The sequence below is a fragment of the Pezoporus occidentalis genome, unplaced genomic scaffold, assembly GCF_034315485.1.
Source record: "Pezoporus occidentalis ecotype Australia unplaced genomic scaffold, CSIRO_AGI_Poc_V1 ctg161, whole genome shotgun sequence".
Lineage (NCBI taxonomy): Eukaryota > Metazoa > Chordata > Aves > Psittaciformes > Psittacidae > Pezoporus > Pezoporus occidentalis.
In genome coordinates this window covers 1,823,305-1,848,413 of record NW_026913437.1, presented here as the reverse complement: position 1 = coordinate 1,848,413, position 25,109 = coordinate 1,823,305, and the positions used below count along the sequence as shown (strand labels likewise).

Below are 25,109 nucleotides of genomic sequence, written 5' to 3'. Positions count from 1 at the left end.
TACCAGAACACCACAAAAGCATGTCCCACATAGATCCTGCCACTGCAAACACCTGAGACAGGACACACCACCTAATGAACTGAACTCTTGACTCCTAGCTTCTGGCCTGCAAGAACAAAAAGACAGGGCAGGATCCCAGGCACATTCCTAAGGGTGGGCCTACAGGCTTCAAGTCCCCCCATAGAAGCAGAAACTTCACCAAGAAAACAAAACCTTGCAGAAACCAAAAAGGGAGCTGTCAAATACAACCGATCCTGCCTTTCATAAGCCTACCAAGAGCGTCAGCAGACCTAAGCATGACCCAGTCCACACCATCTTCTTAGCTGACTAGGGAATCTGTTCTATGTATGAGCTGCAGTCCAGCTACCGAAGTGATGAGCTGAGAATCAGCATGCTGCTGCTGATCAGCATTTCCCACATCATGCTCTCAGCCCAGTTGAGGAAGGAGGCTGAGTGGCTGTGGCTGAATTCAGAGCCATGCAGGCACCTCCTGCCTGGTCTGGGGAGAGCAGCTCACACTGGGCTGCCCTTCCTGCCTTTCCAATGACATTTTCAGCTTCTTGGCCCAAAATGCCTTAGGCCTGTTCCCTCCCATGCTGTAGTGTTACCTGGTATCACATGGACAGATGCAGGAAATGTGGGATTGTGGGTTTTTTGTTGTTGCTGTTTTTTTTAATCCAATATTCTCATTTTCAATTAAAATATATAATATATATTTAAAAAGGTTTAGAAAAGCATCTATGTAATTTTCAGCTACTTTTACATATAGATTACAATAATGTACAAGTCTTCCCCAAGGCGGTTTGAAACCATGGGGACCTGCCAATTCTTTCCCCTCAATCATATACAGTATCGAACACCAAATGCATTTGTTCCTAATACAGCTCTGAAAGAGAAGTCTGTCACTGGTACCTTCTCAGAGGGAGAGATGCCTAATACACCTAATGGGGACACGTTTAACATTGGCTTCATATTCACTGTAGAAAGTTCCCAGATTAGTACAAAAATATTTCATCTATAGAAAATGCCCTTCTGAAAAGCAACCAGGGCTCTGTTAAGGCCACACCCAGGCTTTCCATTTTTCTGCTGTAGCAAGACAGAGCAGAAACAAACCCAAAATGATGTTTTGATGTCCCAGGAACAGCTATTAGCACCTGTGCTTATTTTACAGCAGCCTGGTGTATCAGGAAATTGCTGACAACAGCATAGGGACTTCTTGAAACATGCTTCAGATTCAATGGGGCTCAGATGGCACAGTGAAAAACTCCATGCCCTCCTGTTCCATTCAGGTGGACAAGAGGAAGCCTTCTACACCACGATCACCACCCTTCCCTGCAGCATGATGCTGATGCTCCAGAGTGGGCACACTGAAACACTGAAACCAAGCCCTGAAACAGCACGCCCTTTTCCCACAGGCTTTCCACCAGTGAGCTCCTCCCAATCCCTCTGTGAGCCTGTGGGATACCAAGTGCAAATCTGGTGGCTTAACCAAAACATCCAACTACTCTGCCCCTGAGGGCATGCCACGAGAGAGCAGAGCCAACCTTCCACCAGCCCGAGGCACTGGGAGACCTGCTGCCATAGCAGAGAGGACAGCCACTGAGAGATTCCTCCAGCAAACCCAACTCTTCACATGGGAAAACGCTAGTGCCTGGCACAGACTCTTCTGGCCAAGGTTTTTACCAGTGCTCCTCTTCGGAAGTGTAGAGCCCAGAGTCTCTCCAGATGGTTCAAGACAGGGTAGGTTTGTAGGAAGAGCCGTGACACACAACAGGATTGTTATTTTTAAGCTCTTCCTGTTGCAGCCAGATGCAGGTCGTCCCTTCTTCCCAGGCGGGCAGCCCCTTCTGCCCAAGGCATGGTGTGCAGGGAAACCAAATCCAACATGCTCCATTCTTTTCTCTGCCAGGGTGGGAAGTGAAGTCAGAACCCTATCTTCAAACCTGAAGGACACTAGGAAGAAGAATAAAGAGAACGGTTAGATGTCAGTCTAAGTGGGAATCCTGGATGCACAGGTAAGGAGTTAACTACTATCCACCAGCCCCTGCTGCTCAAAGGATGCCAGCTTGCATCAAGGAACAAGCACAGATCACAGGAGACCTTGACCAATGGAGAGTCAAGTGGAGGCTACAACTGCTCAGCTTCAAGCATTAGAGTACAACTGAGAAGGAAAGAAAACGAAAGCACAAAGGTCAAAAGTAAGCACCCCTGGAAGGCACCAGTGAAGCTCTGCAAGATAAGGAGGTTTAAAGAAGGACTTGGCTAACACCAGAGGCATTGCAAGAAAGCAGCAAGGAAAATTACTCTCCACCTTAAGCAATCACAAATATCAGCGGGCAGGGAAGAGACTAAAAAAAAAAATTAAAAAAGAAAAAAAAAAAGGATTTTTTAGAAATCCTACACTAAACCTCTTTATCTCATCCACTTAAAGAAATCCTCCATCTACCCACAAACTTGGAGATTGAGATGAGCTCTCAGGCAGTTCTTCCTTGGGAGGGCGCTGAGGCGCTGGCACAGGGTGCCCAGAGAAGCTGTGGCTGCCCCATCCCTGGCAGTGTTCAAGGCCAGGTTGGACACAGGGGCTTGGAGCAAGCTGCTCTAGTGGAAGGTGTCCCTGCCCGTGGCAGGGGTTGGAGCTGGAGGAGCTTTAAGGTCCCTTCAAACACAAACCAGGCTGGGATTCTGTGAACTTCATGCATGGAACAAAGCAAGTCCATTGTTTTTAATATCAGATAGCTCCTATAACATAACCATGCTGTTAAGAGCTCATGTTCTACCTCTTAAGCATTTGATTATAGACATCTTCACCACTACTAGGCCCTACCCTTCGGTAAACATTCCCTCAGCTTTTCTGCTTTACATTTAAAAAGCCCAGGTAATGAAGGCACCAAGGACCACAGGACAGCTTGCATGTGTTTCAAAAACACTCCTGTGGTAGTGAGAAACAACTGGAATTTCATTCAGGCTGCTGCTGTACTCCATAAAGGAGTTTACTACCTGGTGAGTTAAATCTACCTACCTTTAGACAGCTTTTTCTCCTTCTGAAAGGGAATGCAGCTCCCCCAGAAGCTTTTTTACTCAAAGAGCACTGTACTTCCAAGGAGGTACCTAACTGCTGCAGAGCTGGGCACAGGAACTATCCCAGACAGGGCTGTTCCCACTATAGAGCTGTAGCATTTTACATAACTACACCTACCTTTTTGTGCTCCTGAAGTTAGCTTGGTACCCAGGTATGGTTGGAGGCCTGTGAGGTGCTGGGATAGCTGGGAGTAGACAGAATGGGCTCAAAATTAAAGTCCAATCCTTCTCCATCCATAAGTTCGCTGTTGATGATGTAATCCATATCGCATTCAAGGTCTTCCATGTACATGTCAATGTCCAGGTCAATGGGCAGCCTGTCCTGGTTCAATCCCAAGGGAGCAGGGCTAGCAGAAGAAAGAAGCAGTGGACTGCCCAGCTGGACTGACTGGGCAGTTGTTGCAGAAAGTGGAGCCTTCAAACTGGTGATGCTGGCAGTATTCTGAGGAGATGTTACTATAGGAAGTGTTGATGGCAAAACACTGGCACTGACTGGTTCTGCCTGCTGCTCTGTAGGCTTTCCTCGTGGATTGCCTGAGCTCATCTTACTCTGGGCAGCTTGTCCACCTAGCAGCAGAAGAGTTCGGCTGTTCATCCTGTTACCAGTCTGCGGGAGAACTGGATCCACCTGAGTCATCATAACATCCCTTGGAGGTGGAGAGCTGGATGTCAGAAGAGCTTCCAAGCTCTGAGGGGCAGAGAAATGGCTGACAGAACTTTGTAGTGAGATATCAACAGGATTAAACAGGGAATTGCCAAAAGTAGTGGTCTGACCAGCTGCATTCCGCAAGGAAAAGCTGGAATCTCTCTGGATCTGACCACTCGAGGCAGATTGCTGGGTAGATAACACAGATGAGCTGGGAGACATCAAATTTAACCCATCAATGAGTTCAAGCTCCTCAGTCACAGTAGGTGGAACATTGCTGGATGCACTAGAGTACACCAGAGAAGGAAGTAGTTCTTCATCATGGAGGTCATCCTGCTCTGTCAGGATAGGAGAAAGCCCAGCACTAATGGTGCTTGCATTGGAACTGGTTCGAGGCCGGAATGTGTTCCACATGTCAGAGTCCTCATTGCTTCTTGAGGATGGGCTCCCAGGCCACTTAGGGAACTGGGAGCCAGGACTGTCAGCAGTAGATTCTGGAGCAGACTGGAGAGGAGGCTTCTTTCTAGATGCTTTACCTCTGACTTTTGCAAGTTTGCTGCTGTTGTCCATGGAGGCAGCTCTTCTTCTTGGTGCTTTGCCACTTTTACCACCCTCAGGGTTAAGCATCCACCAAGAACTCTTCCCTGTGGCTTCATTATGGACTTTAATAAACTTGCTGTGCAGGGACAGGTTATGTCTAATAGAGTTCTGAAAAAAAAACCACAGAAAACCAGAAACACAAAAGCAGGATATGAGGAACTTTCCCATTGAGACACTGCATGAGCATAAACATATTCAGACAGTTCATAGAGAATAAACTTATAACAAAGACCTACCCAGTAAAAACTGCTATACCTCCTTGAATATGCTTGACAGCACTAGCACGCAGTGCCACATCTCACTGCAGCACCAAGGGTGAAACTACCACAACTAGCAAAATTCTAACAAAAGAACTTTTCAAGACAATGCAGAATCTGCAAAAATTAGGCATACCCCAGAGCAAGCAAGTCCCTTCCCAAATACAGGTTGCAGCTTCAACATAAACCTCATTTGAGCTAATGCTGCTCCCACCTTGCTGCCAACCCCACTACTGAGCATAACCGTGGCTGAACATTTTAAGCACAGCCTGGCAGCAAATAAAATAGACTGGGTACAGAGAAAGAGCAAACCACGTCTAATTCTGTACACCCAGCACTATCTCCATCCCAGAGCCAGAGAAACACGGGGAAACTTTGTGGAACAAGAGTCCCAGGAATCCTAGAGCCTGACAGCCTCCCTGGGCACAGAGGCAGCACGCCTTCCTCTGCCTGTGTTTCTCATAGGGCAAGATGTTTGGTAGACATAGCACGTGCCAGTTTGAGTCTCTCCCACCTTTCCATTTGGCAAGATATATTCCTTGCCTCTCCTAACTCCCTTCTTTTGGCTTTGCTAGAAACTGCAAGCTGACATATCTGTACACCATCATCAAACTGGATTTCCATCCCGCAACTGCTAAAAGCCCTGGTATTTTAGATTGAGCAAGCAGTAACTCCCTGTTTGAAGAGATCTTCCATGACTCCCCTTGAGGCCTGTGTCATGCATGTGTTTGATAGTTGCATTTAATTTGTTTAGATGGTCAAACACATCCTTGAAAGGTGCTATGCTGGTAGCATAGCAGTGGTCCAAGTGCAAGATCTTTCTCACACAAACTAAAAGGCAAATAGCAGCCTTCAGCTTTCATGCATTCCCTCTTAATTCTGAAGCAAGTCAACTGTGTTTTTACCACCCTTTCCCACCACCTCTCAACACAGTTCTTTCCTGCCTGCTGCCTTCCCTCTCCCCACCCTTTTCCTCTCGGACAAGTCCTCCCCATGCTAATTTTGGCCACCTCACCAAAAGTGCTATCCTAGAACAAAGCAGATGTAGATAAACAACACAGGGAAAGCGGAAAGTTTGCATGGAGAGGGAAGAAGGTGTGAGAATCACTGTTAGCTTTGGCTGTTGGGAACGTGGAGCAGACTGACTGCTCGTTGCAATCAGTATCAAAGCATACATGTGCTCTGACTTGGAGAGCGCCCCAAGGGTTACTGCAGAGCCAGGGCCTGATGGAACATGTGTTAGTCAATGCTCTTACACAGCTTTATGATTTGCGTTGTTCACAGTCACAGCTGTACAACACTCCTGCTGGCACCTTCTCCAAATAAAGCTTTCTTTCCCTTCAAGTGGTGAAGAAAGTAATTCAGACTGGTACCATGCCTCCCAGAAGGCTGTTCATTTCCTTTCCAAAGAATGCCCCCCCCCCCCCCTTTCCCAGCTTGATGTGCATTACTGTGAGTGCATACTCCTGCAGCAACAGGAACCACCAGGTTGGCACCAATTCTTCATTTATTCTTCTGAAAGTAACCTGTGAACTCATGATGACACCCAGTCCTGTCAGGAATGACCCGGTAGCTTGCACACACAGTGTACATTTGGAGTCTCATAACCACCCATTGTTCAACTCAATTTACTAAAATGGGACTTTAAACCAGTAGGTCCAGAACTTCAAAACATCCCAAATATTCCGTCGTCTTCTCATGCATGGCTACAGGCAGGGTTTTAATTCCTGGGTCAGCAAAAGCACACTGGCACTCCTGAGACCTCAAGAAAAACAGCTCCACTTTGGGTATCAGAAGGGACAATGTTAGTAAGCCGTTTTCCAGATTTTTTTTGGCTGAAAAGCAGCTTGAAGAAAGACATCTTGGAGTAAGCGCAAGATTCACAAGAACACAGATATGTGAAGCCTAATACCTTTCATGAAACAGTCTCAAAGTGTTTCTGCATGTTACTGCTGAACTGACATAACAGCTAATAGCTGCAGAAACAGGTAATTGCTGTAGCACTCCTTCCTCATCTTCAAACTCTGCTCCTTTAATAAAGAGGCATCGGTGACCCTATGAGCTTGCTCAGAGAGCTAACCCAACTGCAAAGCAGCCTTATCCTCCCTTAAAAATCACAGAACTCCAGGTCAAACCTGACAGAGGGAAATGACAGCTGAGTCACCCAGGCAACCCTGACGCGTTTCCTTGCTCCATGTTGAGCAATTCAAACCAGAAACATACAGATGACATTAACTTTTTAGATGCTCAGCTTCAGCAGTGCGGCATCCCCATGGTTTGAGCACCTGCCATCCACACAAGAGCTTGGCTCTGCAACATCTTTGACCATAAGGAAACATGACCTGAAGGAAGAGGCAGAGGCAGGAATCCTCCAAATTCTTAGGGACCTCCTCAACAAATAGTTCGGGATGGTTATTGCTGTTTATTCACGCATCTTATACAGGCTCTTGTGACTGTACATTAAGTATTGCAGTGGAAACCTGTATGCGTAACCCATGGGAGATCAGAAGTTACTCCTGGAGCCATCTTCAGACAAAATCATCTGAAATCCGTGACAGTACGGAAGAAACCCCAAGAGCGTGGCTGAAGACATCTCTTGTACACTGGAGGGAGCATGTTCAAAAAGGGCCTCAATCACTGGGGTACGAGCTAAGACACACGGCCCAGCCACAGGAGCGTGACGAGCAGCAGACACCCGCTGTTTGCCACATCTCAGTTACCACAACATAGAATAAGTATTTTGATAAAATCTCCCAGCCCTATTTAAAGGGCAGGAGCACTTCTCACCAATGGCCCAGGCCTGCCCCACACCAGCCTCAGTGGTGCTGCGGACACTGCCCAGCAACAAACAGTGCTTCAGTCTCAGGATGGGAAATTAGCCCCAGAAGCTCGCAGCACAACCAAGCAATTATCCCAGTGGATCAGCCTTCTGGGCAGCTGCCATGAATACCCAAATAGCATGGAAAAACACAGACAGAAGAGAGCATGCCAGCGAAAGTCTTCCCAGGGGACTATATGGCTATGTAGGTAAGGCTGAGGTAATCTACCACAAACCCAAAGTTTTACTCAGAGCAGGTCAGAACATCCAGGATGGTTTGTTCAGACTTGAAGGTTCCTCACACTAAAAAACAAGTTTAAACTCACCTCCTGCGATGTACTTTCTTCTAAGAACAGATGCACCCCACCTGAAGCACTGCATCCAGCTCCTTCTCTCCCACTACAAGAGAGGAGCCTTCTCCAGGCTGACCCAGCCCACCTCTCTCAGCCTGGCTCCAGAACAGAGCTGCTCCAGCCCCTGCAGCATCTCCATGGCCTCCTCTGGACTTGCTTGAGCAGGTCCATGTTTTCCTTTCTGTAATGTTTCAGTGGGAGCCCAGAAGAAAATCCTAGCTCTTTAAAAAACAAAGGCCAGGGCGATTTTCAAGTTTACCAGAACAGGCAGGCATATACCACAAAAGCTGAACAGCTTTTATTGTATATCAAAAGCTGACAAAGCAGAAAAAACTTGCTGGAACACATCTCAGCAGCAGCCTCTTCCTAGGACTGCCTGGAAGATTAAGCCATGCTGCAAGGAACAATCTTTCAGCAAAGGAGCTTTCCAGAACAAACTGGCAGAGGGCAGAAAAATGTAGCAGGAAAATCTCCAGGTAATTTGACTGGCACTGCAGGGGGCAAATGGCCTTTTGCCAAAAGACAGGCTCTCTCCTGCTTTTGAGGGGAACAACTACACTCAGTAAGGCTTCAAGTGAAAAAGTTAATCTTACACTTCCATACTCACTCTGAGCATTGCAGCTTGTTTGGGAGAAGGAGCTGTTAATGGCACTTTAACAAGGGTTAAGTACGTATTCCTTCATTGCAATGGTGGGCCCTCACCACAGCTGACCACTCATCACTATGTTTTATCCCATCTGAAAAATAGGACACCTGGTGACCCCAGACTCAGACCATCATCTTCTTCCTACACACTGCCTCATTTTCCAGACCCAGCACTCCACCATCCTCCCGTCACTGCCACCACCCTGCCATACCCAGCTGCCTTCCTCCCTCCTCACCACTGCTTGCTGTGGCCATACGATTTAAGGATTAGTGGGATTAAAAGGGAAGATTCTGTTAAAGACTGAGGGACAAAACCCACCCATGCTCCTCAGGTTTCCCTGCTGGACTCTTCACTACAGCCTCTGAACAACTGTCCTTCAGCTTCTGTTATTGTCTCCCCTACTTTAACAAAATCCAGCTAGGCTGTCAGCAGCTGGGACAGAGAACATCCTGCTGCCACAAGCACACATCACTACCACCACATGAATGCATTTGGGAGCATACAAGGTAGTGGCAAGAGTCCAGCAGTTTCCACCCAGCCCCAGCTACTCTGGATTCAAAGAGCCAGACCCTCCCTCCCCTTTCAGGGCAGCAACTTCCAGAAACCAAAATAATCCCAATTTAGAAGGAAGCAGCACCTACACCATCACTACAGATTAACCGGTCTTAATCTGTACCAACCTTTTGCTTTACAGCATCAAGTCAGTTATGCCTCTGTGAGCAAAGACTGGGAAACACTTTGAATGTCTTCTCAAACCATCACCTTGATATTATCATTACTAGAAGTCAAGAGCAAACCTGTGTGAAGTGTTCCCACCACATGTTTCTTCCAGGTAAAGGGTTTCTTTGTGGAATAAGCAAGCTCTCCAAGGAGTGATCTGGGCCTTCACCTGTCCCTGTTAAGAAGCTACAATTCTGAGCCAAAAAAATTCTTCAAAGATATGGGGACACTCCACCACAGTCCAGATAGATAAAAGCAAACAGATGATGTGACCACTTTAGGAACCAACCATTGCTTTTTTTGTAGGTCTGACTACAGAAACCAAAACTAAACCCCATAGAAGCCAGGTGAGCAGTAGTCAATGTGTCAGTGAACAGATGAACAATAAACTTTTCCTCTTTACCAAAACAAGGGTTCACATAATTTTGTATACACTACTTCAATTTATTAGCAAAACATAAATATAACGTGGCTAAACCTACCAGCTACTGCAGGCAGAAAGAGTCCGGAAGATGGACAGGCTTGCTTTTGTCTGCTGGCCAGATGGAGGAGCTTCAGAGGGCCACAGGACAAGCAGCTGCTCCAACCCAAGGGAGCTCTGTGCCTGCTCTGACAAAAAGTCAGACACCCTCAGCTCTGGGAGAAGCTGGGAACCACAGCACTGGAAGCTGTGAAGTCACTGTCATCTTAAACTGAATTGCAGGGCACATGCAAGGCCCTGAAAGCCCTCAGCCAGGTCTCCTGATCCATGTGGTTAATATCAACTGCAGGCAACACACATACAATGCAAGCATGGAATGGGAGGGTTGAAAGTAAAACGCTGCCTACTGTAACAAAGAGGAAGAGCAAGCTGAGTTTCCAGGTGGATGACACATTCTGTTTCAGACAAGCAGAATGCTTGGCAATTTTTAAATCATAATACAACTACCTGAGCTGTACACATACAGTATGTGTACTTACAGGTACACACGTGAATCGAGGCAAAGTACCAGAATGCAGAGGTGTGACTTCAGCCTCCTGCAACTAATCACAGACTGGTCTGGGTTGGAAGGAACCTTAAAGATCATCTGGTTCCAACCCCCCTGCCTCAGGCAACACTGCAGCATCATTTGTTCTTTCCTTTCCAATGCAAGCATAGGAGATGCCCAATTTCTGCTCCAGTGAAGCATCTTTGGAGGGTGAAAATGATAGCTTTAAAGTTCATTCTGTTCCTACAAAGGGAAAGACAACAGCTTGGAGAGAACACACAGGATGTCTCACTGAGGAAGAAAAGTCCTTAACTTGTCCTCAACAGCTCTTCATTGTGTCCAACTTGCTCATACTCACCGAATGGTTCGGGTGAGAAAGGACCTCCAAAGCTCATCCAGTCCAATGCCCTGCAAGGGGCAGGGACATGTTCAACCAGACCAGGTTGCTCAGAACCACATCCAGCCTGGCCTGCAATGTCTCCAGGGATGGAGCAGCCACCACCTCTCTGGACAACCTGTGCCAGGATTTTACCACCCTCACTCTACAAAGTCTCTTCCTCACATCCAGCCTCAATCTCCCTCTTTCAGTCTAAACCCACCACCCCTCGTCCTGCTGCAACAGCCCCTGCTGAAAAGTCTCTCCCCATCCTTCTTATAGGTCCCTTTTAAGAACTGAAAGGCCGAAATAAGGTCTCCCCAGAGTCTTCTCTTCTTCAGCTGAACAACCTCAATTCTCTTGGCCTTTGCTTACAGGAGAGGTGCTTCAGCCACTCATGATTTTTGTGGTTCTCCTCTGAACCCTCACATGGATGCAAGAAATGCAGCCATGAGGCTGCTTCAGGGGGGTTTATGAGCTTCTGCTTTATTCAAAACCCTCAACACCTTGCTCTCCAAATAATCAGAAAGCCAGAAGGAATTATCCTCTTATGCACAGAGCAGCTTGCAGAGAGCCGAGGATTACAAAGCAGCACCACACGCGCCCCTGCGAGGGCATTTCTGTCTTTCAGGCTGGTTAATTCTTAACTTCAGCCACACACCAGCAAATCTGTCCTTTACAAAGTGCTCGGAGGAGTTCAAGAACAGCAAACACTACCTTCCTCGAAATACAGATCCTTCCGGAATCCACAGGGGTTACACCCTGGCAGTCTGCAACAGCTGCATTTCCCCCCATTGTATAGTGGAGGAGGACAGCTGGAAAGTACTTGTGAAGCAACAAGGACTTGATGGGATTTATATTAACTAAAGTAGATTTTAAAAGTTTTTAAAGGCACATTTCTTTTAAATTCCCATTTAAAATTCCCTATTAGAACTACACTACATACAGGTAAGATGCATTGTCAGTACCACTTGCCCAAACAACACAGAAATACCAGAACTAGGAACTGTAATATTCACAGGCACCCAAATGCTGCATCAGCATTTAGCTGCAGCTCCACATCAATTTCCTTTATCCCAACTCATTCAGTTCAAAACTGAGGAATCAATAAAGCAAAAAAAGTTCCAGACGATTTCCTTTTACTTCACAGATTATTAAAAACAAATAAATAGAAAAGAAGCAGAGCTCCACAGCTTTAAAAAATAACCAGAAGAATGACAACAAAGCACCAGGCAGGTCCATTCCTCAGCTAAAGAAACACGTTTATTCAGTTTGTCTTAAATATAAAACACACACCTACATAAATGTAATAAAATTTAATTTATTAAAATGAAATTTAAGTAACTCTAATAATTTACTCGAAGTCCACAAAATCAAACTGAACTCGTTTGATTGATTCCGCATCTTTAAAACTGTGTCTAACCTGCTTCCATCCAATGCACCTTGATGCAAATAAAGTCAGTAAAACAAACAAAACCTCTTGCAAATCTATAGAGCTGTTTGTTAACATCGTTAACATAACAAAACAAGAGTAGAATTCAGAGCTCTGCAGTCACACGTGATGGGGCACACATGCTGCCAAGCCCTGCCAACAGGACTGGAGAGAACAGGGAAGAAAAGGCAGCCTCTTACTGAGCATGTAAGGTTAACCACACTCCCCCACCCCTCAAACTCTGACAGTATTTGCTAAAAATGGAAACAAGTTTTTATAAGCATTTTCCCCGGCACTGTAACAGTTTCATCTGCATTTCTACCATGGTTTTCTGTTTGCTGGTTCAAATCAAGGGTCTGAAACTGCACTAATCAAAAGGCAGGCTGATTGCCACCACCAATGCTGGCATTCTGCCCTCCCTCATCTTTCCTGGGAAGAGGTTTCTGTTCTCTTCCCCTCCTAAAGCCAGCCAGAGTTAGTCCACTCCCAGGATGAAAACCTACAACTGAATTCCCACTGAACAGTCATCACAGTACAGCTCCAACAACAGTCTCTGAGCAGGGACCTCACACATGCACAAGCTCTCATTCCCACCTTTCTGCAAGTTAAGTTCAACTGCGCTTCCCAAAACAGATACACGGTTAAACCAGAGTAATTACGAAGTCCGATGGTCCTGTTGCACATAAATGAATACAGCAAAAGAAGAGCCACACTTAATACAGCCAGAAGTCTACCTTTTCCAGTAGGTAGCATCCAGTCCAGCTGAACACTTTGCTATAGCCCACCTTCCCCACAATATCAGTGGATACGTTTCAGAAGCCACACTGAACTTCAGCCTCAGGCACTCCTGCCAAACAGGTACAGACATATTCGTGAAAAGAAAATGTACCAGCTCCATAAGCTGTCTGCCAAAGTAATGACTCCACACAGTGGCAGCAGGACCAGGACAGCACACCTAGCCTGAGGAAGCAAGAACTATCTTCCAGTGAGAGCACTAAATCTTCTGAAGAGAAAGAAAATGCACCCAAGCACTGCCCCAAATCAGGACTTAATTAGGAGGATTCAACCTGCACAAAGGAGAGAAAAAAAAGTTTCAGTGAAATAACGTGTGCTCTCCAAGACATGTCAGTGAGCAGGATACATGGAAAAGATGGTCTTTCTATCTACCTGTGCCAGCCTAGGCTGTGACATCTGTGTCCCTCTCACCGCATTCCTACCTTCTCGTCGGGCAAACATTCATACTCATGCAACCACATGGGGTGCCACTTGAGAGCTGAGCCAGCTGAAAGCTCACCTGCCAGAAAAAGCAGAATTCACTCTCTGTGCTGACTTACTGCTCAGTCACATAGGCAGAGGAGCATGTGGCTGGAGTCACGGAAGCCCTAAACCACGGTGTCTCAAGCTGTGATGAACTGCTAACCAACACCACAAACGGAGAGGTACACTGCAACCAGGAGCCAAACAAACACAACTCCAGCCTGTAGCAAGAGCAGAACAGAGTCTTTAGACTACAGTCACCACAGCATCCACTGTGATAGATCAGGACAGCCCGAGAGACCATTTGCCAAGAAAACTCTCACATCTCCCTTCCTCTTCACTGGAGTCTGCTTGACTAAAGAGATGGGAACAACCAGCTGCTGTCTACAGAAGACAGAAACTGAGAATAGCTCTTTTAATAGAGCTTCCCACACGCCTACTTCCAGAACAAGAGAAGAATACAACGCTGAGACCCTAGAGCAGCATATTACTTTCACTTTTCTGAACTCCAGCCGAGATTGCCGGTCCCTGCGTGGCCACAATGCTGACACTGCTCTGGGACACAACAACCTTTTTAAACGGAGTCTCCTGAAAGCCAAGAATGCCTGTTATGAAACAGTTATTTATATTGAGCTTCAGCACAGTCATGTGACAAAGCACCACAGCCTTGCATTTAAAACCCCTTCAACTGATGCTTCGCCTCGCACAGCGGTTATCACGGCCTTTTTTACCGCCCCTGGCTCCTTCCTGGACAACTTCCCGAACTCGAAGGGCACACAAAGCGGTCTCACAGGGTTGTGCCGTAACCACCCACCCTGAGACGCCCGCTCCTCCCTGTTCCAACTGCACAGAGCCTGAGCTCGGGCTGGGTCTGGAAAGCCCCGTCCCCGCGCCCCCGGGCGGGCAAACCCGCACCAGCCGAGCGGCTCCAGCAGAGCAGAACCCCCGCCCCCCCGCTGGCACCGCCGCCGAACCCCAGTAGGGACGAGTGGCGCGGGGAAAGGCCGAGGAGCAGGAAAGCGCCTCGGGCAGTCGCTCCTCGACACGTCGCCCCGGCCCCGGCCCGCCGCGGGAGCCCCGCCGAAGGCTGAGCCCATCCCTCCCGCCCCGTCGCGCACCTTCCAGCCGGCGGAGCTGTTGCTGTCGCCCTTGTCCTTGAAGTAGGGGACGGAGCGGACCATCCACTCGTAGATCTGCGCCAGCGTGAGCCGCTTCTCGGGGGCGCTCTCGATGGCCTGGCTGATGAGCTCGGCGTAGGACTGGTTGCCCCAGGCGTTGCGCCGGGAGCCGCCCTTCCGCGCCGCCGCCCGCGCCCCCTCGGCCCGCCCGGGCCCCGCCGCCGCGCCGCCCGCGCTCTCCTCCGCCGCGCCCGCCGCGCCGCCCGTCTCCGCCGGCAGCTCAGGCCGCGGCAGGGGCCAGGTGCAGGAGCGCGGCCGGCTCTGCGGCTCGAAGTCGGGGTCGATGTCGGGCGCCGCCGCGGCACCGCCCGCCTCCGCCATGGGTCCTCCCCACCCCGCACCTCAGCGCCGTCGCCTCTGGGGCTGAGCGACCCCACGGCCGCGCATCGGCCTCGCCCCTGCCCGCGCCGCTTTGTGAGCGCTGGGCCCCGCCGCGCCGCTCTGTTTACCAGCGGGCAGCGCCGCTCATTGCGCCTGCGCGCGAGGGGCACGCCGGAAGCCGTAGTGCCGGCGAGGCGGCGGTACGCGGCACGGCACGGCCGGAGGACTACAAAACCCAGCGTGCACCGCGCCGGGGGCGGGGCCAGGCCAGGCCGCGGAGGGTGCGCGTGGCAGGCGGCGCGCCCCCGGCCGGCCTCGGTTCTGTGCCCGCAGCGCTCGGGGGTGCGGGTCCGGGAGCTCCGCCCCGGCAGGGAGCCCGGGTCCGGGACACGCCTCAGCGCGAGCCGTGACGGGCCCGAGCCCCTCAGTCCGCAGCCACGTTCCGGGGCCCCGGCGCTCTGCGCCTCGTACAGCGCCAGGGGCTGGCCCCGCCCGGGGCCCTGTATGGCGCAGTTCCTAAGTACGTGCTGCGGTTCCGCACCCCAGTCGCCAGCCCAGGCTCCCGGCGCGGCCCAGGGCTCGGCATCGTCCCGCGGGGACCGCGCTGGAGCGCACCGGGCAGCGCCGAGAGCGAGCCCGCCGTGCAGGTTCCGGGGCAGCGCCGTGTCCAGCCCCGCGCCCTGAATACCTATTCCGCTTATGCAGGCGGTGGCGCTGGCGGCCGGGGCGCGGCGGCAGCTGAGAGGCCCCGAACCCTGGATACCCGCTGAGTTATGCAGGCATCAGGCGGGCGGCGCCGCGCCGTGCGCAGGCAGGGCGGGCTGCGGCAGCGGGCGGGCCGGGTGCGGCGGCGGCACCACCACCACCACCACCATGTCGGAGGCGGCGGTGGCGGACACCCGGCGTCTCAACGCCAAGCCGCAGGACCTCACGGACGCGTACGGGCCGCCCAGCAACTTCCTCGAGATCGACATCTTCAACCCGCAGACCGTGGGCATGGGCCGCGCCAGATACACGAGCTACGAGCTGCGGATGCGGGTGCGGCCCTTGTGGGGCCTGCGGGCCCGGGGCGGGTCGTGGGGGCCCGGGCGGGGCTGCGCTGCCAGCGGCCGCGAGTACGGCCCGGGGAGGGGCGGCCGCACTCGTTGCGCGGGGCCGGGCCGGGGAGGTCCCGCTGCTCGGGTCGAGCGCGGCCTGCGCGGTGGGTGCGGCGGGACCCGGCCACGGCGGCCCCGGGCGCTGTTCCGGGGGCTCGGAGTGTCCGGGCCTGGGGAGCTGCGCCGCGGGCCCAGCGGTGCCGGGCGGGACTGGCAACTTGCCTGCGGCTCTCGGCGGGCCGGGGCTCAAGGTCAGCCCCGGGGCTGGCGGGTTTGTAGGGGCCCTTCGGCACGCAGCGAGCGCTGGTGTGCACAGGGACAGGGAGGGTGCTGCCTCAGCAGGCTTCTGTCCCCTTGAGGGTCCATGGCCTGGCACTTGAGCACTGCTGCGTGGTTGCTGAGCAAGGCGTGACTGCATGCAGCTGGGTATCTGAAGCAGGGGAGGAGAAAGGAGTGCTGTCTAAGCAGTATCTCGGGACCTGATCACAGTACAGTCCAGCTACTCCTCCTGGGTCATAAAACGCCAGACTGGTTTGGGTTGGAAGGGACCTCATCTAGTTCCAACCCCTGCCACGAGCAGGGACACCTTCCACTAGAGCAGCTTGCTCCAAGCCCCTGTGTCCAACCTGGCCTTGAACACTGCCAGGGATGGGGCAGCCACAGCTTCTCTGGGCACCCTGTGCCAGCGCCTCAGCACCCTCACAGGGAAGAGCTTCTGCCTCAGAGCTCATCTCAGTCTCTCCTCGGGCAGGTTCAAGCCATTCCCCTTGGCCTGTCCCTCCATCCCTTGTCCCAAGCCCCTCTCCAGCTTTCCTGCAGCCCCTTCAGGCACTGGAGCTGCTCTCAGGTCTCCCCTTCAGGAGCCTTCTCTTCTCCAGGCTGCCCCAGCCCAGCTCTCTCAGCCTGGCTCCAGAGCAGAGCTGCTCCAGCCCTCACAGCAGCTCCGTGGCCTCCTCTGGCTTCGCTCCAACAGCTCCACGTCCCTCTTGTGCTGTTGCCCCAGAGCTAGATCAGGACTGCGGGGGGGGGGGGGTCTCCCCAGAGCACAGCAGGGGTCAGGATCCCCTCCCTGAGCTGCTGCTCATGCTCCGGGGATGCTGCCCAGCACATGGGTTTTTCTGGGCTCAAGCACACACTGAAGCCATGTCATGGGGAGCTTCTCCTCAGCCAACACCCCAAGTCTTTCTCCTCAGGCTGCTCCATCCTGTCCCCCCCAGCCTGTGTTTGTGCTGGGGATTGCCCCGACCCAGGGGCAGGACCTTGCCCTTGGCCTTGTTGAACTCCATGAGGTTCACATGGTCCCACCTCTGCAGCCTGTCCAGGTCCCTCTTTATCCCATCCCTTCCCTCCTGTGTGTGGATCACACCACACAGCTTGGTGGTGTGGGCAAACTTGCTGAGGGTGCTTGATCCCACTGTCCACGTCGCCAAGTCAGATCGATCATTTTACAGAGAGCCCGTGATCCAGCCGTGTGCAGAGAGGCCGAGCACTTCTTGCAGGGTTCTCTTTCCTTGGCCTTAACCAGGCTCAACTGGCGACCTCTTCACAGCTCTGCATCTGATAGCGCAAAGAAGTAAAGTTGCGCTTCCCCTGAAACAAACTCCCTTTAGTGTGTCACAGCGCTGGTGCTGACTCCTGCTCACAGGGTGATTTAACAGCCAAGCCCCCGGTGCCTTTCAGAATTGGGTTTTTGCCTTTACCTGTTATGACACTTGGTTTCCATCAGCCAGCCAAAGGGTCCCTGGCAGGGGGCAAGGAGAACCTCTTAGTCCCCCCAGACTAGCTCTTGCAGAGACACTTTGAAGGTGGAAAGCGGTTGATTTTATTTCACAGACCTCCTAAGAACATAGTTAAACACGTTGCAGCAGTACCTGTGTTCATCTGGGCGCTGCTTATCAGAAGGTCTGGCTGCCTCTGTTCCTTGGACATTCTCGGCTGCGCTGACGGGGTAAAGGTGAAGTTGCTGTAGCTGTCAGCCTCAGACAGTGATGGGGGAGGAAGGTGGGAAGTGCTGCACGTTCCTCCAGTGACAGAAGCCAGAGATGGAAAGGCTGCTCTTTTAGGGCAAGTGATCTGTTCCTAGGGAGGACTGTAGCGTGAGATCTGACCTTGAGCAGTTGCTGGGACAAGATTTCCTTCCTTAGCTCTTCCCTGTGAGTGCCAGTGTTGGCTCCGAGGTTCTTCTGCTCTGCAGGCTGGTGTGAAGCTCTCTCATAGATCACTGCAAAAAGGAGTGAACTCAGGGGTAAAGAAAGAAATCGGCCTTCTCTGATTGTGAGCTCTGGTTCCAGCGTGCCCCTGGAGGGGGTGTGCTCCTGAAATAGTCACTTGAGGGGAGGAGGTGGTTCTGAGCAGCCTGTCAAGGACTTGCTTGATTCTGAAGCATTTCAGTGCTTATGTCCTAAATAAAGCAGTTGGGTGTGCTCATGATGCCTCTTTCTCAGGCGGCTTGGTTTTCTAAACACAGCTTCAGGTTTCAGTTACATGTTGAAATCCTGTCTGGCTTCCAAAGCAACCTGCACATGAACTGCTTCTCTTTGTTACAGACAAACCTCCCGATCTTCAAGTTGAAAGAGTCGTGTGTGAGGAGACGGTACAGTGACTTCGAATGGCTGAAGAATGAGCTGGAACGGGACAGTAAGGTGAGGCCTGGCTGAGACCTGCCTATTCCTGCAGCCAGGACATATGGGAACAGTTGTAGCAATAATCTTGACCCACCCAGAAGAGAGGCGGTGGTGGTGGGCAGCTCTTGGGGTTTAATCTCTAGCCACATAATGGGGCTGGCGGTGAGTGTCATAGGCAAACCGCTAGCGGAGGGCCATTGTGCTGACAGGATGGGTCTGTGCTCTCAGATTGTAGTGCCACCACTGCCTGGAAAAGCTTTGAAACGACAGCTTCCCTTCCGGGGAGACGAAGGCATCTTTGAGGAGTCCTTCATTGAGGAGCGGAGACAGGGACTAGAACAGTTTATTAACAAGTAAGCTCCATGTCCTGCGTTGCTGTGTGCTGCCTTTCCAGCCACAAGGGCCGTGGGTTGGCCGGGAGGGAGCCTGCCCTCAGGTGCCGTGTCTGCAGCCGGGTAATGAAAGCACGGTGCCGAAGCTGTGGGTTCTGCTCAGTGTTCTCTTCTGAGAGTGACAAGGATACTAGACAGCTGTGCTGCAGACCCACTGACAGGGTGGCCTGGATTCGGGATGGTGGGGGGAGAAGCACGCTGTGCTCAAGCACTTCTCTCTGGCCCTGCTGACTGGTGACCATGGCCTGAGCCTGGGTGCCTCCAGCTGGCTGCTCTGTGAAGAGGGCAGGGGCGGGGTTCTGCTGGTGGCTCTGCTGACCCCCACATCTAATTTTCTTCCAGAATTGCTGGACACCCCCTGGCACAGAATGAGCGCTGCTTACACATGTTCCTGCAAGAGGAGACTATTGATAGGAACTACGTCCCAGGGAAAGTACGCCAGTAGGAGCACCTGGCAGCGTCTTCCTCCATTCCACCCTCCTTCCTGCAAAAATGACATTTATTTTTACACTAAATCTGTCTTCTCTGAACCAGCTTTTCCTCTCTTGAAACTCCCAGTTTGTTCAGTATTTTCCTCTTTTGTAACTGGCAGCAGCTTGTTCTACTGGGCTGTGGTCTTGGCCTAAAGTATGAAGACTTATGCAAGTGAGTGTGTTGTCCTGTGCCGAGGGGCAGGTGTGGTGTGGAGCAGGAGCTTGCTTATGATGTTATGGTGTAGGAGCTGCCTCTCTCCCTGAACAGGAAGGTATGAGATGACATTCACTTCCCCCTGTCTGTGCAGCCCCCAAGCATCTCTGCAGGAGACTGAAGAATAGCAGTTGTCATGGTCAGGGATCACATCAGGTGTTACGAGTTTTAGTAACTATCCAGAACAGCAAGTAGGTGCCTGGGTGTGTTGGTCTCTCATCCACCCCATTCACCCTGCATGAAACCCCCATTCTTCACTGTATGGAAGTGCTGAGACTTTCCTGGGCAAGGACCTCCTCTAATCCTGCTCTCAGACTCCTGCATTACGGACCCGTGAGCTGTATCTGTGTTAATCTCCCTCCTTCCTAACGTGCTGCTGGCAGCTCAAGGGGTTTCCATAATGTGTGCTCTCTGTAGGCGTTTTGGTGTGTGGAAGCTGGGGTAGCCTGGGCAGTGTGTGCTGGGGTGCTCTAGTGCGCAGGGTGACCCTACCCCGTGCCCCGGCAACAGAGGGGAGCAGACAGGTCTTGCTGAGGGGCTGATGGGGCTGTTGTGTGGTGCCTGCCGTGGGAGGAGCCCAGCGGTGGGAAAGGGACTGGCAGAAAATGGCCAGTGAGTCCTGGATTAGCATTTGATTGTGCAGCAGGAGGAGCGAGGCTTTGCGTGTGTGGTCCCCTGTTCCACAGGAGCTAGGCAGTTGTGTGGGAGTGAGGACACGGGACTGGTCAGGAAGGTGTTCAGAGCTTGAGGGGAACCACGAGGCTGTGACTTGCTGGAGCAGAACCGTCTTTTGAAGGCTCCTCCAGCTATGAGGAGCAGGGTTGGGCCTCAGCTTGGAGGCTGCTCAGGTCAAGGCTGGCTGGTCTGTTAGCGCTTGGTCGCTTTGTGGTGGCCCTTTGTGGTGGCACAGTTGAGCCCTTCTCTGAGCACGCGCCTGCAGTGACTGCTCTCCATCCCTGCCGTACAACCCCCGAGGCCTCCTGCACTTCTGGGTTTTCAGTGAGGCACTGGCGCTGATGGGTGGGGGTGGCTCTCAGGGAGGAGCAGAAGTAGCTGATGCCAGGAGGGAGCTGCCCCGAGGGCCCGGGAAGGGCAGTGGGTGCCAGTGGAGGCGGCCGCCCGTGCCTGAATCACGGCTCAGCTCCGGCCCCCTCCTCGTGCCCTCCGTGTCCTGCCCGCCCAGCTGTCTCCATCCCGTCCAGTGTAACGTTCCGTTAGCATTAAACCACTGTGAAGCCACGTCTCTGCCTCGTCTAACGGGCATCTACCGGGGCCGGGGGGGGCGCTGCGCGGCGTTGAAGCGGGAGGAGAGAGGTTGGTCCTCCGGGGCAGCAGGGGGCGCCACGGCAGGAGAGGTGCGGGTGGTTCTTCCTGGCAGCAGGGGGCGCCACGGCTGCAGGTGTGTGGATAGTCCTCCCGGGCAGCAGGGGGCGCCGTAGCGAGAGGAGCACGGTTGGTCCTCCGGGGCAGCAGGGGGCGCCCCAGCTGCAAGGGTGTGGATGGTCCTCCGGGACAGCAGGGGGAGGGGTGCGGGTGTTCCTCCGCGGCGGCAGGGGGCGCGGGGCGCGGGGCCGGTGCGGGATGCGGCGGGCGGACTCGCGGCTGTGCCCGGACCCGCCGCGGGAGGGGAGCGGGGCGCGGTCGCCGCCGTCCTCGCTGTTCCTGAGCTTCTTCGAGCAGGAGTGTCGCGATATCGTCGCGCGCCTGCGCCAGGCCGCCGAGCCCTCGCTGGTGCCGGGCGACCGCAGCGCGCTCTGGCTCGAGTCCGCCGGGTTCGTCACCTCCACGCCGCTGCCGGACTCGCCGCCCGGGAACGATGCGGCCCCGGACGCCGCCGCCCGCCCGCGCTCGCCTGGCCCTGAGGCGGCCGCGGCTCCGACCCCGGCCCGGGGCTCGCCCCGGTGTCTCCCGCCGCGCGCCGCCGGCTCTCGCCCCGCCCGCCCGCAGGCGCTGCCTCGCACAACGGCCCAGCGCGGGGCCGCGCAGCAGCTTTGCGGCCGGCAGGGCCCCGCGGCCCGCACCCCGCGGCGCGGCGGCAGGCAGTCCCTGTCCCAGGCACGGGCCTCGCTGGTCCTGCAGCTCCCCAAGGCCGGGAAGGGGCTCGGTGCCCCGGGATCCAAGGTCCCGCAGCCCGCAGGTGAGCCGGGTCAGGGGGGAAGGGCCCCCAGCACGGGGGCTGCTTCCGCCGGCCGCGAACCTCTCTCTGTCCCCAGGTACCAAGCTGAGGCCGGTGCCTGAGGCCAAGTCCAGGCTTCAGCACCCCAGCAGGGCTCCGTGGCCGCCGCAGCCTCCGGGCGCTCCCAAAGCCGCCCCCCGGGACAAAGGGACCGAAGGTAACTGCACCTGCGGGGCGCGGGGGGGGGGGGGGGGGGGCGACTGGGGCAGGGGCAGAGCCGGGGGGTCCCTGCGAGCCCAGGAGCACGCCCTGGGCTGTGTTACCCTGGCCCGGCACGGGCCGCCGGCAGCCCGGTGGCTTGGAGCCCCCCCCAGGGGTGCTGGTGCCCGCAGGTCGGGACGGGCTGCCCCAGGCGCGGGGCGCTTGTAGCTGCTTTGGAGCCTGACGTTTGTGCCTTGTTTGTCCGCTGCAGGTGGTGCCCGCGCCGCAGCGCGCCGGCAGCCCTCCCGGAGGCTCTCCACAGCAGTTCCTACCGTGACTTCTCGCTCCCGGCTGCGGCCTCTGGGAAAGGCGGCTTCCCCCAAGCGCTTCCACGGTAAGAGTGAGCCTGGGCATGGGCCCGGAGGCTCCCGTGTCACGGGAGGGGGTGCTGCCCTGGGAAGAGCATTCAGGGCAGGGCTGACCCTGAGGGAGGGACAGGAGGGGACAGGGGGTGCTTGGGCTCAGAGCAGGGGCAGCCCCTTTCCCTGGAGAGGCATCCAGCAAAGAGCCTCGGCAGATCTGGTGCTGTGGCTCATCCGTGGGGCAGGGAGCGGCCCTGGGCAGCGCGTGTTGCTGCCAGGGCACTCTGTGAGCAGAGGCTGATGCGCTTTGCTTTCCTTTCCTGCATTCCAGCCACTTCAGGATCGACTACACAGGAGCAGTTGTGCAATAGGACCCAGGAGCTGAGGAAAGATGATGAGAGCAAAGAATGGCTGGTTGGGACCGTCTCAGCAGCAGGTGAGCAGTATTCCATGGTGTGGTCCCATGCGGGAGTAGGGAGCTCGTCCCAAATAGAAGGGAGCCCTTCTGGGGCTTACCAGGCTCCTGACTGCCAAAGGCCTGCCGAAAACCAAGCGTCTTGTGGTCGTGGCACAGGGAGGAGAGTCTGCATTTCTGCACTGGGCTCTGGTGGATTCTCACCTTGTGTTGGGCTGGGTCTGGGGAAACGTGGGCAGGAGCTCAGAGCTGCTGTGAGTTGGGCTGTGCAGGAGGATGTTCTGTACAGGCCAGGCCAGCAGCAGCTCTTGTGCTGGAGGGGCTTGAAGACCTCTGGCTCCCTTGTGCAGGTTCTGCCCCTGGTCCGGAGCAGCAGCGTGGTTGAAGAGGGGCCAGGAGTGGCAGTTTCTAGTGATGATGCTTCTCTCCACAGGTAAGGCTGACCAGACGTGGGTGTATGGGGAGTCCTCTCTTTGTAGTGAGATGCCCCCTGGCCCAGCCCCAGGGGGGGAGGATGCAGTCACTTCTGAGCAGGTAAGAGCCAGCTGTGACCTGGCAGCACAGGGCGCCGCTCAGCCGGTGGTTTGGGTCAGCTCTGCAGGAGGTGGGAGGTGATGGCGCCTGCGGCTGCCAGTTTCTGGGTTGGCACCTGAGCTGTTTTAGCCTTTCCCTAGGGTTTGTGCAAGACCTTGTGCATTTGCTGTGGGCTTTGCCCCCTCTCTGCTGCTCAGGGCACTGCAGGCTTCTGTGCGGTTATTTTTTTCAGAGGTTTTTGAAAGATGCACACCCCCTGTGCCTTGTGGTGTCACTTTTAGACCTCCTGATCCATCCCTAGGATGGGGTGAGCAGAGCTTTGCAGCAAAGTGAGGCTCCAGGGTGTGAAATCTGCTACCTGCAGCATGTGTCTGTTCTTTTGCCAGCAGTATTGGGGCTCTTTGCTCTCCTGCCAGGTTGGTTCTTGTGACCCACAGGCACTGGCAGGTGCTCCCTGACAAGTGACCGATGATCCTTTTGCTGGGCACTGCTGCTGCACTGAGCACCCCTGGCAGTGGGGGGTGCGAGGCCGGGGTGCCGGTTGCGCTGTGCTGGAGCAGGCCCAGGCTCCTGCAGCAGGGGTGAATGTCAGATGGAGCTCTGCTCTGACACACTGAGGGGCTGAGTAGGGCTCCCTAAGCCCAGAGAACTGCTGGGGTGTGTGTGCTGCCTGCAGAGGTGCTCCTCCACAGCATGGGCTGTGCTAGAGCTGTGCTGCAGCTTTTAGGGGGTGACCACCCCTGCATCACACTTAGAATCCGCCCTTGCCAGTCTGCAGGTGATTGGCTGTCTCAGGAGCTGAAGCATGTGAAGAGCGAGCTGGAGCGAGTGAAGGGCGAGCTTGGTACGTGGGGCTGGCTGGTTTGGGGGCTGTGGGACACCCTCAATCCAGATGATACTGCCTTCACTTGTGTCTGGAGGCTGGGGCCTGCAGCTCTGTGGGAATAGAATCATGGAATCCCAGACTGGTTTGGATTGGAAGGGACCTTAAAGCTCATTGAGTGTGCAACCCCTGCCACAGGCAGGGACCCCTTCCACTGGAGCAGCTTGCTCCAAGCCCCTGTGTCCAACCTGGCCTTGAACACTGCCAGGGATGGGGCAGCCACGGCTTCTCTGGGCACCCTGTGCCAGCGCCTCAGCACCCTCACAGGGAAGAGCTTCTGCCTAAGAACTCATCTCAGTCTCCCCTCGGGCAGGTTCAAGCCATTCCCCGTGGCCTGCCCCTACAGGCCCTTGTCCAAAGCCCCTCTCCAGGTTTATTGTAGGCTCCCAAATTCCTGGGGCTGGTTTTCCTGGGGTAGAGCAGGGCACCTGCTGCTGCCGGTGGGTCTGGGTGTGGGGTGTTCAGGATGGGCTGGGCACACACCTTGCCTCCTGCCTGCAGCTGCCAAGACTGCCCAGTGTGAAGCCTATCGCCAGATGATCTGCTCCTTGCAGGCTCGGCTCAGGGCAGCAGGTATGTTCTCCAGCTGGAGTGAGCCCTTGCCCCAAGTGGGCTGCAGGGATGCTCCAGTGATCCCTTGCCAGGGTAACTGAGGGCTGCTTGGTCGAAGCGGCACGCAGCTCGTGGCCTTCTCTGTGTGGTGGATGCTCAGTGCTGGGAACAGCAGAGCTTTGATGGTGCCTTTGCTCCCCAGGAATCTGTCTGGAAGATGCAGAAGTGGAGGAAAGCGGTGACTCGGGGAGAGCCTCACAGCAGCACATGGGAACAGAGCCACGAGAGCTACTTGTTTGCCCACCTGAGCTGTTGGACAGTGATATGTGAAGCTTTTGAACTAATTTGTTTTACACTCCTTGTATTTAAAATAAAGGTGCCTTTTTGCAGTGAGTGAGGCTTTGGTGTCTCCTGGGGCTGGGCCCTCGTGCTGCCCCATGTACCTTGTGCTGCCCACTCCTCCCCTGGGCAGACAGGGCAGCTCTGTATCCAGTGCTTCTGGTGGCTGGTTCTGCTCAGCCACGCTTGCATGAAGGAGGTGGGTGCTGGTAGATGGAGGCACGGCATGGCTCTGGGAAAGCCCTTCTGGACAAGCC

At 54.2% G+C, this 25,109-nt stretch overlaps 3 protein-coding genes across 5 annotated transcripts; 2 read left to right on the top strand and 1 right to left on the bottom strand.

Moving 5' to 3' along the window:
- Window positions 1–643: 643 nt before the first annotated feature.
- Window positions 644–14,788, bottom strand: FOXO4 (forkhead box O4). Its single transcript, XM_062612838.1, has 3 exons — window positions 14,270–14,788; window positions 3,197–4,432; window positions 644–1,953 (listed from the first exon to the last, which is right to left on the bottom strand). Exons 1-2 carry the CDS (start codon window positions 14,648–14,650, stop codon window positions 3,215–3,217), a joined length of 1,599 nt encoding a protein of 532 aa, XP_062468822.1. The 5' UTR covers window positions 14,651–14,788; the 3' UTR covers window positions 644–1,953; window positions 3,197–3,214.
- Window positions 14,789–15,210: 422 nt separating this feature from the next.
- Window positions 15,211–19,293, top strand: LOC134160638 (sorting nexin-12). Its single transcript, XM_062612842.1, has 4 exons — window positions 15,211–15,688; window positions 18,294–18,389; window positions 18,600–18,724; window positions 19,106–19,293. The coding sequence occupies exons 1-4, from the start codon at window positions 15,350–15,352 to the stop codon at window positions 19,206–19,208; spliced, it is 663 nt and encodes a 220-aa protein (XP_062468826.1). The 5' UTR covers window positions 15,211–15,349; the 3' UTR covers window positions 19,209–19,293.
- Window positions 19,294–21,016: 1,723 nt separating this feature from the next.
- On the top strand, window positions 21,017–24,906 carry LOC134160637 (uncharacterized protein DKFZp434B061). Of its 3 annotated transcripts, none has more exons than XM_062612840.1 (8): window positions 21,017–21,587; window positions 21,664–21,783; window positions 22,039–22,161; window positions 22,470–22,565; window positions 22,978–23,078; window positions 23,850–23,922; window positions 24,463–24,534; window positions 24,716–24,906. In XM_062612840.1, exons 1-8 carry the CDS (start codon window positions 21,032–21,034, stop codon window positions 24,841–24,843), a joined length of 1,269 nt encoding a protein of 422 aa, XP_062468824.1. In that variant the 5' UTR covers window positions 21,017–21,031; the 3' UTR covers window positions 24,844–24,906. The 3 variants fall into 3 exon arrangements, with proteins under 3 accessions (XP_062468824.1, XP_062468823.1, XP_062468825.1); XM_062612839.1 differs by having other exon boundaries at window positions 22,461–22,565; XM_062612841.1 differs by lacking the exon at window positions 21,664–21,783 and having other exon boundaries at window positions 22,461–22,565.
- The last annotated feature ends 203 nt before the right edge of the window (window positions 24,907–25,109 follow it).

Bases quoted from the DNA above. Each gene is read 5' to 3' on its own strand.
- FOXO4 (XM_062612838.1), bottom strand. From the start codon at position 14,650: ATGGCGGAGGCGGGCGGTGCCGCGGCGGCGCCCGACATCGACCCCGAC. The intron at 4,433-14,269 runs GTGCGCGACGGG...TTTTTTTTTCAG, and splicing joins ACAGCTCCGCCGGCTGGAAG to AACTCTATTAGACATAACCT.
- LOC134160638 (XM_062612842.1), top strand. From the start codon at position 15,350: ATGCAGGCGGTGGCGCTGGCGGCCGGGGCGCGGCGGCAGCTGAGAGGC. The intron at 15,689-18,293 runs GTGCGGCCCTTG...TCTTTGTTACAG, and splicing joins GCTACGAGCTGCGGATGCGG to ACAAACCTCCCGATCTTCAA. The intron at 18,390-18,599 runs GTGAGGCCTGGC...CTGTGCTCTCAG, and splicing joins AGCTGGAACGGGACAGTAAG to ATTGTAGTGCCACCACTGCC.
- LOC134160637 (XM_062612839.1), top strand. From the start codon at position 21,032: ATGCGGCGGGCGGACTCGCGGCTGTGCCCGGACCCGCCGCGGGAGGGG. The intron at 21,588-21,663 runs GTGAGCCGGGTC...CTCTGTCCCCAG, and splicing joins CAAGGTCCCGCAGCCCGCAG to GTACCAAGCTGAGGCCGGTG. The intron at 21,784-22,038 runs GTAACTGCACCT...TGTCCGCTGCAG, and splicing joins CCGGGACAAAGGGACCGAAG to GTGGTGCCCGCGCCGCAGCG.